This window comes from Galeopterus variegatus, unplaced genomic scaffold (assembly GCF_000696425.1).
Source record: "Galeopterus variegatus unplaced genomic scaffold, G_variegatus-3.0.2 Scaffold1748, whole genome shotgun sequence".
NCBI classification, from domain to species: domain Eukaryota; kingdom Metazoa; phylum Chordata; class Mammalia; order Dermoptera; family Cynocephalidae; genus Galeopterus; species Galeopterus variegatus.
In genome coordinates, this window is record NW_007727859.1 from 205,251 (window position 1) to 218,441 (window position 13,191).

The window sequence follows — 13,191 nt, forward strand, 5'->3', positions numbered from 1 at the left end:
CACTGGATTAGCAATGTTGTTGGAGTGAGCAAGACTGAAGCCATGTTGGGACCTAAAGTTGCCTGGGCTGGGGGGGGGGGGGGGGGTTTAAAAAGGACAGTTTTTTTCTCTCCACTCTTGCTTCCCATCCCGACTTTCTTATCTCGCTCGCTAAGTAGGAAAATAAGGCCGAGAAGCTAATTAGTACTTTGCAAAGCTAACAGTTCTTTCTTTGAGATTTACAGAGTTTTGAGAAATGATCAAGGCCAAATGACTGAAGCTGACCTTGGGCACTAGCCAAGTACACTGGCGCAAATCAGAATCTTGCAGGGTCCTGAGATAACAGCGAAGGTGAGAACAGAAACCAGACGAGGCCTTGGCGAGACCTTGTACCTGACTCACATAGACACAGACCCCTCGTAGCTCACATCTCCTGCTCTCCTGCTTTTCACCTCCCATATTCCATTCCCTCAATCCCTCCTTTAAAAACCCCTCAGTAAATGTAAATCTTTGAGATGGGGTAGCCTACCTTCTCCTTCAGCTGAACACACCTGCTTTTCTAACACCAACCATTTGACTTCTGAGGTTTTTTTTCTTTCCTTTTCAAAGGGGCAGGCCGCAGGACCTGAGTCTGCTAACAACGTGGGATGTCACTAGTGACTTTGACAATGGGGCAGGGACCAAAATTGTGCTTACTATAGTGTTTAGCATGCCCTGGATAAATATTTATTGACTGCTATCAGTGAATGGCTGATTTCAACACCTTCTGATTGGTCTCCTGTTTTGGTCTTACCTCCTCCAATCCAAGGACACTGCCACCAGGGTGATCTTTCTAAAATGCAGACACAGCCTGCCCAACTTATATCTTCAATGCAAATCATGCTGGGATGAACATGTAGAAAATTGTATGTGTAAAGATGCTCTTTGTGGCATTGTTTGTAATAGGGATATATTGGAGACAATTTGGATACAGTCGACCCTTGAACAACTCAGGGGTTAGGGGTATCGACCCCTTGCACACAGAAATCCACATACAACTTTTGACTCCCCCAAAACTTAACTACTAATAGCCTTCTGTTGACTGGAGGCCTTACCAATAACATAAACAATCCATTAACCATATTCTGTATTATGTGTTATATATGGTATTCTCACAAAAATTCCAGAGAAAAAAAATGTTATTAAGAAAATCAGGGCCGGCTCGGTGGCGTACTCGGTAGAGTGCGGCGCTCCCGCCGAGGGTTCGGATTCCATATAGAGACCGGTCCGCTCACTGGTTGAGTGCGGTGCGGGCGCGACGCCGAGGGTTGCGATCCCGTAACCGGTCATGAAAAAAAACAAAAAGGGAGGGTTCGGATCCCATATAGAGACCGGTCCGCTCACTGGTTGAGTGCGGTGCGGGCGCGACGCCGAGGGTTGCGATCCCGTAACCGGTCATGAAAAAAACAAAAAGGAAAAAAAAAAAAAAGAAAAAAAGAAAATCATAAGAGAAAATACATTTACAGCACTGTACAGTATTTATTGAAAATAATTTGCAATAAATTGAAAAAATATAAGCGTACCTGCACAGTTCAAACCCATATTATTCAAGGGTCAACTGTATTTAACAACAGGAAATTGGTTATGGCAGCTAAGGTGCATCTAAACAACAAAACATTACACAGCCATTAACATAGTGCTATGGAATATTTAGTGACAAGTGTTCCATATACTTGTTAAGTGAACAAGTGGATCACAGAATGGGATACACATCAAGAACCAATGTACCAATTTTTGTGTTAAACAGATAACATAACAATCTAAGGCAAAGGTTGGCAAACATTTTCTGTAAAGGGCCAGATAGTAAATATTTTAGGCTTTGTGGACCATACATCTCAGGCACAACTATTCGGTTTTAACATGAAGGAGTTGTAGACAATATTTACATGAATGAGTGACTATATTCAAATAAAACTTTATTAAAGGACACTGAAATTTAGATTTCAAATAGTTTTCATGTCATGAAATATTCCTCTTGTCATTTTTTTCTCCCAACCATTTAAAAATGTAAAAACCACTCTTAGTCCACGGGCTGTAGGAAAACAAGTGGAAGGTCATCTTTGGCCCACAGACTATGGTTTGCCCTCCCCCCGTCTACAGGACACACAGGATGTTCCCTGTGGACGTTTCCCAGTGATGACAAAAGGTTATAATCTTCTCCATCTTACCGTGGTTTGTTTTTCTGGAACATTTTCCCCCAGGTATCCGCATGGCTCACCCCTTTAAACCTTTGAGCAAATAATAGATATTCAGCCAGGCCTGCCTTGACCCCGCTATTTACAGTCGTGACCTAGGGTGTCCAGTTAGCTCAGTTGGTTACAGCGCAGCCTACGACATCAAGGTCATGGGTTCAGATCCCCCCACCGCCCACCGACCACCAAAAAAAAGGGCTAAAATAAATAAATAAATAAAAGCGTAGCCTGCCTGTCCATCTCCTTGAACTTGTTCAATTTTTTGGTTTCCCACACACTCATCACTCTTTAATAGACTAAATAATTTGCTTTTTAATATATTTACTGTTTATTATCCATACTCCACGACGGCACAGGCACGTTGCATATTTGGTATTATTTTTTAGAGGCTACCTAAACATTTGTTGAATGAATGAATAACGTACGTATTTTTCTAAACATCTGAAACCTAGTGTTGGGTACAACGTCGCCAGACGTCTTCCGTCCGTACACAGGCCTGCCCCGCATTCGAGTCCCTTTGTTCGGCCCCACCCATTCCTCCAGCTTCCCGAACAGCTACGTCCCGCCCCCGCGGGCCGACCCCCGCTGCGCACGCGCAGCTCGCTCCCGGTGACGCCTCCCGCCGCCACTAGGAGACGCTGGAGCTCCGCCGCCGGTCAAAGCCCAAATACAAGTCAGTCCCACGTGGCCCGCGCCGCATCCACGTGATCGGCGTCGCACGCGGTGGGCGTCACGTGACGGACTCAGTTTTCCTCCAATCGCTGTGCACATTGTGATGATTCCTCCGAGGCTTATAACTCCCCATTCTCCCGCCAATCAAACAGGCCGACTCGCCGCTTCCAGGTGGGCGGCGGCGTCTCTTACGGATGCTTTTGTAAAACAGCCTCAGGCGGCCCGGGCCCGCGGCGCGCTCAGTCCCGGAAGTGACGTCTCCCAGAGGGGCCGGAAGTGGCAGTGGAGGGAGGGAAGATGGCGGAGGTGGTGAGTCCGGTGCCCGGGGCGGGGCGGAGGGAACCAGGGGAGGTGGGTAGAGCCCGAGGCCCCACAGTAGCCGACCCTGGCGCCGCGCTGTCTCCCCAGGGGGAGATAATCGAGGGCTGCCGCCTACCCGTGCTGCGGCGGAACCAGGACAACGAAGATGAGTGGCGTGAGTGACGTCGGGGGGCGGGGCTAAGGAACCTGAGAGCGAGGGGCGGGGGGTAGTCGACCGAACCCCCGGGAGGGGGAGGGGCCTCTGGAATGCTGGGGCGGGCGGGGCGTAGATACTCCGAGTGAGGGGCGTGGCTTTTAGCCGCTCTGAGACGGATGGGGCGGGGCTTGGAGACGGGGTGGCACTGGGTGACTAAAGGAGGCTTGGGTGTGAGCTTCCAAGTGCTGGGACACAGGGATCCGGCCTGGGGGTGGAATTCAGGTCGTAGAAAGGTGGAGTCTCATGGCTTGGTCCGTCTGAGGCCCCTGCCTGTGCTGTTTCCATAGCCCTGGCCGAGATCCTCAGTGTGAAGGACATCAGTGGCCGGAAGCTTTTCTATGTCCATTACATTGACTGTGAGTTTGGGGCTGGGGTGAGGGTGGGCTGCCGGGTAGGCTAGCCTCTGGCATTCCTTCCTGAGCCTTCCCCACTGCTGCAGTCAACAAACGCCTGGATGAATGGGTGACTCACGAGCGTCTGGACCTAAAGAAGATCCAGTTCCCCAAGAAAGAGGCCAAGACCCCCACCAAGAACGGACTTCCTGGGTCCCGCCCCGGCTCTCCAGAGAGAGAGGTGGTGAGTAGGTCCCTCACTTCACCTCTTCTCTCCTGCCTCCTCCTTCTCTCATCTTTTGGCCTTAGGGGCTCCTGGATGGGCAGGAGGCAGCACCCTCCCACCCTAACTTCAGCTTGCAGTTTGGGGTCCAAATTGCAGATGTAGCTTCCAGAGTCCAGTGGCTATTCCTGTGTTCTTTAGAAGGCTTCTAGAGGGTGGGATTTTATCACTCCACGTTTAGATGCCCCTCCTCCCCTTCCCCATCCCACTGACATCCCCACCCCAGAGGAAGACCCTGGACCTATTTCTACAGCCGGCCTCCGCCCAGGCCAGCGGGAAGACCTTGCCAATCCCGGTCCAGATCACACTCCGCTTCAACCTGCCCAAGGAGCGGGAGGCCATTCCCGGTGGCGAGCCCGACCAGCCGCTCTCCTCCAGCTCCTGCCTGCAGCCCAATCACCGCTCAACGGTACCCTCAGCAATTCCAGGGACCTTGCTTTCCTCTCAGGTCCCACCTTCTCTACCTTCTGACCCACCTTTCTTGGTTTCTCTCTGCAGAAACGGAAGGTGGAAGTGGTTTCACCAGCAACGCCAGTGCCCAGCGAGACAGCCCCGGCTTCAGTTTTTCCCCAGGTGAGTCTCCCAGACCATGTCTCCTTCCCTTTCTCTCTTCTGTCCTTTGGCAGCCTCTTTCAGGCTCATCTCACAGCCACCCCTTCTATTCCTACCATCTCATCTGCAGAATGGATCAGCCCGTAGGGCAGTGGCGGCTCAGCCAGGGCGGAAGCGGAAATCAAATTGCTTGGGCACTGATGAGGTGGGTCTGAGGAGCAGTGGAAGAGAGAAGCTGGGAGAAGAGGGGATGTAAGCAGGGTGGAAAGTTGAGTTAGCAACTGGTTTAATTATAAACGGGGAGGTGGGCAGTGATGGTGTTGGTGGAGTTAGGAGCCAGGCAGAGCATGGTTCAGATCAGTCATCGGGCGATCTTTTCCAAGTTATCAATCTTTCAGGATTTTGGGTTTATCTAGAAAGTGGGGACTGTGGTACTTACCCCATAGGGGAAGAAGAAAATCTGTAGAAGGGCTGTGAGCTGTTGTGTCCTGCTGTGCTGTTTCTTGTAATCTGGTGTCTTCTACTGGCCCTGGGCAGGACTCCCAGGACAGCTCAGATGGAATACCATCAGCGCCACGCATGACCGGCAGCCTGGTGTCCGACCGGAGCCACGACGACATTGTCACCCGGATGAAGAATATCGAGTGCATCGAGCTGGGCCGGCACCGCCTCAAGCCGTGGTACTTCTCCCCATACCCACAAGAGCTCACCACGTTGCCCGTCCTCTACCTGTGCGAGTTCTGCCTCAAGTATGGCCGTAGCCTCAAATGTCTGCAACGTCACTTGGTATGAGGGGTCCGGGGAGGCCACCCTTGCAGCACCCTCACCCTGCCCTTGCCCCTGATCCTCTTTTCTTCCTCAGACCAAGTGTGACCTACGACATCCCCCAGGCAACGAGATTTACCGCAAGGGCACAATCTCCTTCTTTGAGATTGATGGACGTAAGAACAAGGTCAGTGGCAAGGTCAGATGGGTAGTGGGGCCGTGGGGTGAGTCAAATGAGAAGCTTTTTTCTGCTCAGGAAACACAAGTCTAACCAACAGATCAGGTCAGCCCATTTTTATTGAGTTCTTGCTGTAAGGCAGGTGCGGGGGGTACACAGATGACCAGGAATTAGACAAAACCTTTGTTCTCTGAGAGTGTATGGTCCATCAGGGAGACAGATATGCTAATGGCCACTTAGATCCCAGTCTGATAAGTGTCACGAAACAAAGTGTGGGTTAGCAGGACCCAATGGAGGTAGTCAGCAAAGCTTCACAGAGGAGGCCTTGACATGAAGGATAAGGTAAGGGAGTTCCTGTCGGGAGGAGGGGGGTTCTGAGGGGCAGGTGTGGACTTACAGAGGGCGCATTTTTGGAAGGTGAAGATCGTTACACCTGAAAGGCAGAGAAGAGAGGATGAGGCAAGGCTGTTACAAGGGACAGAGCTCAGGTGATAGGAACGAGGTCAGTAGGGGATGAGTGGGGGACACTGCAGGTTTGGGTCTGTGGGGAGGAAGTTGGGAGTAACCTGAGAGACACCCTCTCCCCATCATTCCTGGAGCCTCCAGGGCGGTGAGGGAGAGGCAGGCAGCCGTGACAGCAGGGGAGAGCTCTGGCTTGGGTGCTGGGGGAGCTTGAGAGGAAGATACTGCCTTAAATACCATTCTGTATTATTATAATGTGGATCTGGGCATCCAAGTGGCAGTGCATGGCAGGTGGTTAAAAAGTCACATCTGAAATTTCTCCTGAAATTGTGTATAGAGGTAAAGTAGCAAGATTCATAATTTTGTTTAGGGAATCTGTAAGGCTGTTATCTTGTTAAATTCCAGAATTCCTTATGTCCGTCATAGTATAGCAAATCAGTTCCCAAGGGGTGTGACTATGAGGGTAGAATGTTAGGTCTTTTGACACCCAGACTCCCAAGACTGTCACATGGGAGAGCTTCTCTCATGAGCCTGGGTTGGAGTCTGACTTGATGGGGACATGCCAGTTGACTGTTGTTAAATATAGCAGAAGGCAGTGGCGGCGGCACCCCCAGGCCAAGCTTAGATTGAGGTAGTGGGAGCAGGGACAAACCTGCCAGGCTCACCGGGGAGGCAGTTGAACACCGTCATGGAGCTGGTACACAGCTCCTAGACACTGAGAAGTGGCCCTGCCCAAGGGGTGGGGACAGCTTGACTGGTGGAATGGGTCAGGCCCCAGGAAGGAATGCTCATCACCCATCAGCCTGGGGCACAGCATGAACAAAGAAGCTTCTGGTTGACCCTAGACCAATGGCCATGCTCTAGGCAGGGTACACAGAATGGTGGCAGCCATTTTCCTTTACAGAGTTACTCCCAGAATCTGTGTCTTTTGGCCAAGTGTTTCCTCGACCACAAGACTCTGTACTATGACACAGATCCCTTCCTCTTCTACGTCATGACGGAGTATGACTGCAAGGGCTTCCACATTGTGGGCTACTTCTCCAAGGTCAGTGCTCATCCAGACTGTCCCTCAGCCCTTCCCTTCCTTGAGCCAGATCCCTGCCCTCACACTCACCTGCTCCTCTTTTCCAGGAAAAGGAATCGACAGAGGACTACAACGTGGCCTGCATCCTGACTCTGCCTCCCTACCAGCGCCGGGGCTACGGCAAGCTGCTGATTGAGTTCAGTGAGTATATGTGCTGCTTGGCTTGGGGGCTGAAGGTGAGGACCGGTGGGCCCAGGCACAGTGCCAGTGTATGCGCTGTCGGTTCCTCGCACACAGATGTGCTGAGTTGCTGTGAACGACCCAGTCACCAGGGGAGCATGCCAGAGATAAAGGTGGGACTCTGCCAAGCTTCTCTCCATTCCAAGGGTGATGGCCCTCCTTGTCTGGAGTTGGTTCTCAGCTCCCCCAGTGTTCCTTTGCCAAAGTTCTAAGCACCACCCAGCTTCTCTTAAATCTGACTCACCTGCTCCTGTTGGGGGCCATGGGCAGAAGCTTACTGAGCCACTGCTGCTCATCCGTTCTTGGGCAAGGAGCACTGGTTAATTTCCCCAGTTGTCCCCTGAGCCTTGCAGGCAGTAGGTGCTCAAAATGCTGTCAACTTAGCACACAAGTGTAAGCATGTTCTCTGCTCTTTGTATTGTCAGGTCGGTCTCTTAAAGCCCAGGAAAGACTCTATCCCTCATGATACGTGGGCTCTTCAGTGCCCACCCCCACCCACATCCCTCTGCTTCCCAGCCTCTTAAACTCCCCCCTCACTGACCCCCCAATTCCATTCACCTTGCTGCTCACTGAACCTCTCTATCCCTCATGATACGTGGGCTCTTCAGTGCCCACCCCCACCCACATCCCTCTGCTTCCTAGCCTCTTAAACTCCCCCCTCACTGACCCCCCAATTCCATTCACCTTGCTGCTCACTGAACCTTTGGAATAATCAAGCTCTGACTTGGGAGACAGGGAGGAAGCTTTAGCTGTTTTCTTGGTCAAGACATGGAGGCTTAACTTGATTAAGGTTATGGTCCCTTTGAGAAATTTTATTGGTGGAATGATGCCAAGATAGGGTCACATCCTCAGCAAGCTCTCACTATTCCAGGTAGCTCAAAGGATGGGTGGCTATTCACTGGGAAGGGGCCAGGAGTTCCCTGTAGCTGAGGTGTGTGGCCTCCAGTTGATCTGTCAGGACTCTACATGCAGTGTGGACCCAGCAGAGCTGAGTAGGAACCCCAGTATGCCCTCTTCCCCTTCTGTGCTTCCATTTTCCAAACACCAGCCCCCCTGTCCTGATCACCACTGGGTTGCTCGGTGGCAGCCACAGGAGACTGGCTGAGAGAGTAACACTGGCTGCTAAAGATGTACCAAGGGCAAGAAAGCAGAAAGGGCTGTGGTTCATTATAAAGCTGGTTATGGCTGAGAGTGAGGAAGGCTTCTAAAAGCAGCAGAGACATCCCAGGACCCTAACAGGAAAACAAAGACCCTGCCAAAGAGATATGAAGCCACCCAGGGCTTTGCAGGGCCTGAGGGTCTTGCCAGAAACTGCCTGCCAGAGCCCAGCAGTCAGCACGAGGAGGGAAAGAGCTGCTGTAGAGGCCCGTTGCCTGGCTTTGAGGAATAGCCTCTCTTTGACTTGGGAAGCACCTTGGTGCACCTTCTCTCCTCGCATCCCAACCACCCAGTCAGGCCACCCTGGTCTAACATCAGCTGACCGTCCTGAGGTCACAGCTGAGGGAACTGATGTGACAGAATTCAAGCATCCTCGGGCCTAGACCAGAGAAGGGGGTCTTCCCCACCTCCGTCCTCACACCCAGACACAGTCTGGGACAGCAAAGGAAAACTGGTGGCACTTTCTTTGCATAAACGAGTTGCTTTTTGTTTTCTTTTGTTTTTCCATAAGCCATTTTCTCATTCTGCACATAAGCCCTCGTAGTTGATTGTCGCTGCTCTTGGCAGTTCCCTCAGCACCCTTCCCTGTGCTCAGCACACAGGTGGAGAGAGAACATCAGTCTTTGTGGGATAACTGAGGCACAGAGCACAGAAACTACACACCCAGTCACACAACTATGTGACAGGGCCAGGACTGGAGCTAGGCAGCCTTCCTCTGCTACCTGTGCTCTTTAATGTTGCTTATGTTCACTTGTGGCCCCTTACCCACCCTCCCCTCCTCCATTGCTTTAGGTTATGAGCTCTCTAAAGTGGAGGGGAAAACAGGGACTCCTGAGAAGCCGCTCTCGGATCTTGGCCTCCTGTCCTATCGAAGTTACTGGTCCCAGACCATCCTGGAGATCCTCATGGGGCTGAAGTCGGAGAGTGGGGAGAGACCACAGATCACTATCAAGTGAGCCTGGCTTGCCTACATGGGGGTGCATGTCATGGCTTGTCTGTTCCGGGGCTTTCTCATTCCCTTCTGGAGTTTCTGGGGACAGGAGAAGGCCCTCAGGGGATCTGACCTTTGCCCTCCCACAGTGAGATCAGTGAAATCACCAGCATCAAGAAGGAGGATGTCATCTCCACTCTGCAGTACCTCAACCTCATCAACTACTACAAGGTAGGGGGAAGGCCAGAGGAGACAAGTATGTGGGGTACAGAATGCAGGCCTTTGTGGGCTGACCAGTTACTGGCCCATCTCCTCCTGCCCAGGGCCAGTATATCCTCACACTGTCAGAGGACATCGTGGATGGGCATGAGCGGGCTATGCTCAAGCGGCTCCTTCGGATTGACTCCAAGTGTCTCCACTTCACTCCCAAGGACTGGAGCAAGAGGGGCAAGTGGTGATCAGGCACTGCCCATTGCACGTGCCAAGACAGCCGGCAGAACTGGGGCTGACAGCCCATTCCGCCCTCACTGGGGCTCCCAAGAGGCACGCCAAGGGAGATGCGGCTGAGGACAGCTCCAAAAGAAGGGGACAGGGCTGGCAGGCACCAGCTGGTCCTCAGCACAAAGGCGAGCTCATGGCTCAGGCTAACTTCAAGACCTGCTGGCTACAGGCCCAGGTCTGAGCTGAACCAGGGACCAGAGAGCCAGGCAGCTGTGTACAGTGAGAAGGGGGGTGGGGGCACTCTGTACAGAGGGCTGGTGAATGTAAAAATAAATTTCTTTTGTAAAGTAAGAGTTTTGGGGGTGGGGTGGATACTGGCTGTAAAATTCTGGCCTCTCTTGCCCACACTGCCCCTGGCAATAAATTGTTTCTATAGGCCAGAGTCAGGAAAGGTTCTTGTTGGAGAGAGGGCGATGCCGGCTTAGGGGCTTCAAGGTGCCCACAGACTCAGGTGCTGTAAAGAGGTCCTTTATTGGGGTGATGCAATCAGTGGCTCCAGAGTGAAGAGCTGGTTTCTTGGTGTTAAGGGATTGGTGGCTTTAAATTTCAAGCTCTGGTTCTCAGTCCTCAGGCACCTGTGCGTGAATCTGCAACAGGAGTCACCTCTACTGTTTGAGATATAGTGGCTGGGTGGCCCACATAACTTGGGGAGGGACCCACCTGCTCAGAATGACACCACCTTCTAGACAAGTCCAGAGAGGAGTGGTGGGGAAGCCAAGCTTCCCACACTACCTAGCTGGATCCTCCGGTCAGACCTAGGCTCCATCTGCACCACAGGGCTCCCCAGCCCTAGAGCCCCCAATCCACTCAAGGGCAACACTTAGGGACAGGGGCTGGATGAGCACTGGGAGGAAGAGGGCTCACAGACTACTCACCGCTGCAGCGAGGGTGGGCCAAGTTAGGGCCCCAAACACTTTGGCATCCGGGCCGGGGATGGTCTCCAAGCCCCACAGGGTGAAGCGGCTGAAACTGGCTATGGCTCCGATAAAGCGGTCCTGGGGAGGGGGCCGGCTCAGCCTTGGGACCGCAGCTCCCTCCCGCATCCCCCTCCCCCACCATCCCTTTGCTCACGAAGTCCCGCTCCAGCGGCTCCGGTTCTTCCTCGTCATTCTCCGAACCTCCCGAGAAATCCTCTCCTTTCTCTTCCATCACCATCACATACCCCACGAGGCCGGGCGGCACCACCACCTCCTCACCCCGTAGACTGCGGCCCCGAAACGACACCGCGAGCCCTGGAAGAGGGAAGCGCGGGGACTCAGTTTGGGCCTGGCCCGGACCCTGCGGGGCGACCCGAGGGCGGCCCTGCAGCCACTTCCGGGGGGACCACGATCCCCGGGAGCGCGGGGGCTGCCGGGAGCCGTAGTCCGCCCGCGAGGCTCACCGTCGGGACCCTGGCGGATGGCGGGCGCGAAGAAGCGCCGCACGGGCGCGGCCCGGCTCCTCAGGACCTCGCAGGGCAGTAGGTGCAGCGTGCCGGGGGCGGCGTCGCGCAGCGTGGCGGGGCGCAAGTGGATGCGGCGCTTCTCGGTGGCCGCTTCGTCGCTGCTCTCCATCCTCCGCTCTCCTGTCACTCGCCGGCGGGAGCCTAAGCTGGCGCCTGAGCCGCGCGGGACCTGTCGGGAGGCCGGGCGCAGCCGCGCGGCGCCTCATGGGAAGCGTAGTGCGGCCCGAGCAGGCTCGCAAGCCCCGCCCCCCGTGCTCAAGTCCCGGCTTTTTTATTTTTTATTTTTTTCGCTGGCTGGGGGTAGGGTCGCACGGGTGACCTTGTCGTTATAACCGCGTGCCCTGCCAACTGACCCGACCGGCCGGCCGGCTTCGCTATTTCGATGTACATGCTTCTTGTACGAAATTAAGACGATTCCGAAAAGTACGCTTTTTATTTTGGTTGATAGGCAGGTTATTTATTTTCTCAAATGTGCGAAGATATTTTATCCGAGTTTGTGGTTCGTCTTGCAGGCACATGTATGTACATATGTACGGATGACTTTTGATGTACAGAAGACTTTTATTTTTTGTAGTTAGGTTTATCAACATTTTCTTATCTTTTTTGTTTGGTAATACTGTCTCTCCCTTTATTATTATTATTATTTATTACTATTATTTTTTATCTTGGTGGCTGTTACAAGGCGGCGCTCTAACCAGCTGGGCCAAGTGGACAGCCCTTTTTTTTCTAAACTCTTCTCTAATGTTCATTTGTTCAGATACCCAACATACATATGTTTTGTCAAGTTCTCCCATAAAACAAACATACAGAACTGGAAATTTGGGTTAAAATTGCATTTAATTTGGGGCCGGCCTGTGGCTCACATGGGAGAGCGTGGTGCTGACAACACCAAGTCAAGGGTTAAGATCCCCTTACCGGTCATCTTTAAAACAAACAAACAAAAAAAGCATTTAATTTGTAGATTAGAGAAAGAGAAAAGTATCCCTGGACATCCAGGAGCCTGCCTTGGTGTTCTGTTGAACGTAAACAATTTCACAGAACATCATCATAGGATAGGGTCACTCTGTCCATGATGGAGGAAGACAAAAACGAAATCACTCCATAAGCATGTCTAACACCAGCAAAACGAGCATTGTCCAAATCACAAAAATGACAAAATATCCCTCTTTCTTGAATAAATAGTGACTTTACTAGTTACAGCTTTAGCCTCCATCTAGTCTTTTCTCCTAATTAATATTTGTTAAGATATCCCAGCATAGAAATATCCCCCCTTTATTAAAAAGATGACCGGTAAGGGGATCCTAACCCTTGACTTGGTGTTGTCAGCACCACGCTCTCCCGAGTGAGCCACGGGCAGGCCCGAAGTACCCCCATTTCTGACAGCATCCAGTCCAGAGAAAAGCCCTGCTTCCCTAAAGTCTTCCCCAAATCACTGAACACAAGCACAAATCTCATGTCCTTTCTAACACCCTCTTACTGAGATACCCCACAGTGCAAGAGTAATAAACACAATTTGCTCAACTACAGATGCGTTCCTGATGGTCTTTTGCTGGCTGGTACTGACAGATTAATTTAGAAAAAATTTAGCTTTAGTTTTTTATCGTGTAGTGTAGCCTTATAACAGCAAGGTCATGGGTTCAGATCCCCATACTGGCCAGCCACAAAAAACTTTTAAAATTAAAAAAATAATAATAAAATAAATACGTAATTTCATTTATTTGCATTTCCTCTTATAGCTGTCTTTACACTGATAAGGTTTTTTTTTTTTTCGTGACCGGCAATGGATCGCAACCCTCAGTGTTGCGCCCGTACCGGACCGGGACCGGCTACGGGATCGCAACCCTTGGTGTTGCCCCCGCTCCTCGCTCAGCCAGTGAGCGGCTGGTCTGTATGTGGGATCCGAACCCTCGGCGGGAGCGCCA

The 13,191-nt window shown here is 52.1% G+C and overlaps 2 protein-coding genes across 7 annotated transcripts; one reads left to right on the forward strand and one right to left on the reverse strand.

Moving 5' to 3' along the window:
* The first annotated feature begins 2,926 nt into the window (after nucleotides 1-2,926).
* On the forward strand, nucleotides 2,927-10,205 carry KAT5 (K(lysine) acetyltransferase 5). Of its 5 annotated transcripts, none has more exons than XM_008578713.1 (14): nucleotides 2,927-3,191; nucleotides 3,291-3,357; nucleotides 3,687-3,755; nucleotides 3,839-3,975; nucleotides 4,268-4,423; nucleotides 4,513-4,587; nucleotides 4,697-4,771; nucleotides 5,104-5,352; nucleotides 5,429-5,518; nucleotides 6,876-7,016; nucleotides 7,103-7,196; nucleotides 9,186-9,345; nucleotides 9,474-9,555; nucleotides 9,648-10,205. In XM_008578713.1, exons 1-14 carry the CDS (start codon nucleotides 3,180-3,182, stop codon nucleotides 9,780-9,782), a joined length of 1,542 nt encoding a protein of 513 aa, XP_008576935.1. In that variant the 5' UTR covers nucleotides 2,927-3,179; the 3' UTR covers nucleotides 9,783-10,205. The 5 variants fall into 5 exon arrangements, with proteins under 5 accessions (XP_008576935.1, XP_008576933.1, XP_008576937.1 ...); XM_008578712.1 differs by having other exon boundaries at nucleotides 3,172-3,191; nucleotides 4,241-4,423; nucleotides 9,648-10,203; XM_008578711.1 differs by having other exon boundaries at nucleotides 2,927-3,357.
* RNASEH2C (ribonuclease H2, subunit C) lies at nucleotides 5,611-11,420 on the reverse strand. Of its 2 annotated transcripts, none has more exons than XM_008578710.1 (4): nucleotides 11,207-11,420; nucleotides 10,897-11,057; nucleotides 10,701-10,820; nucleotides 5,611-5,942 (listed from the first exon to the last, which is right to left on the reverse strand). In XM_008578710.1, the coding sequence occupies exons 1-4, from the start codon at nucleotides 11,376-11,378 to the stop codon at nucleotides 5,937-5,939; spliced, it is 459 nt and encodes a 152-aa protein (XP_008576932.1). In that variant the 5' UTR covers nucleotides 11,379-11,420; the 3' UTR covers nucleotides 5,611-5,936. The 2 variants fall into 2 exon arrangements, with proteins under 2 accessions (XP_008576932.1, XP_008576931.1); XM_008578709.1 differs by lacking the exon at nucleotides 5,611-5,942 and adding an exon at nucleotides 10,278-10,412 and having other exon boundaries at nucleotides 11,207-11,418.
* Between the last annotated feature and the right edge of the window lie 1,771 nt (nucleotides 11,421-13,191).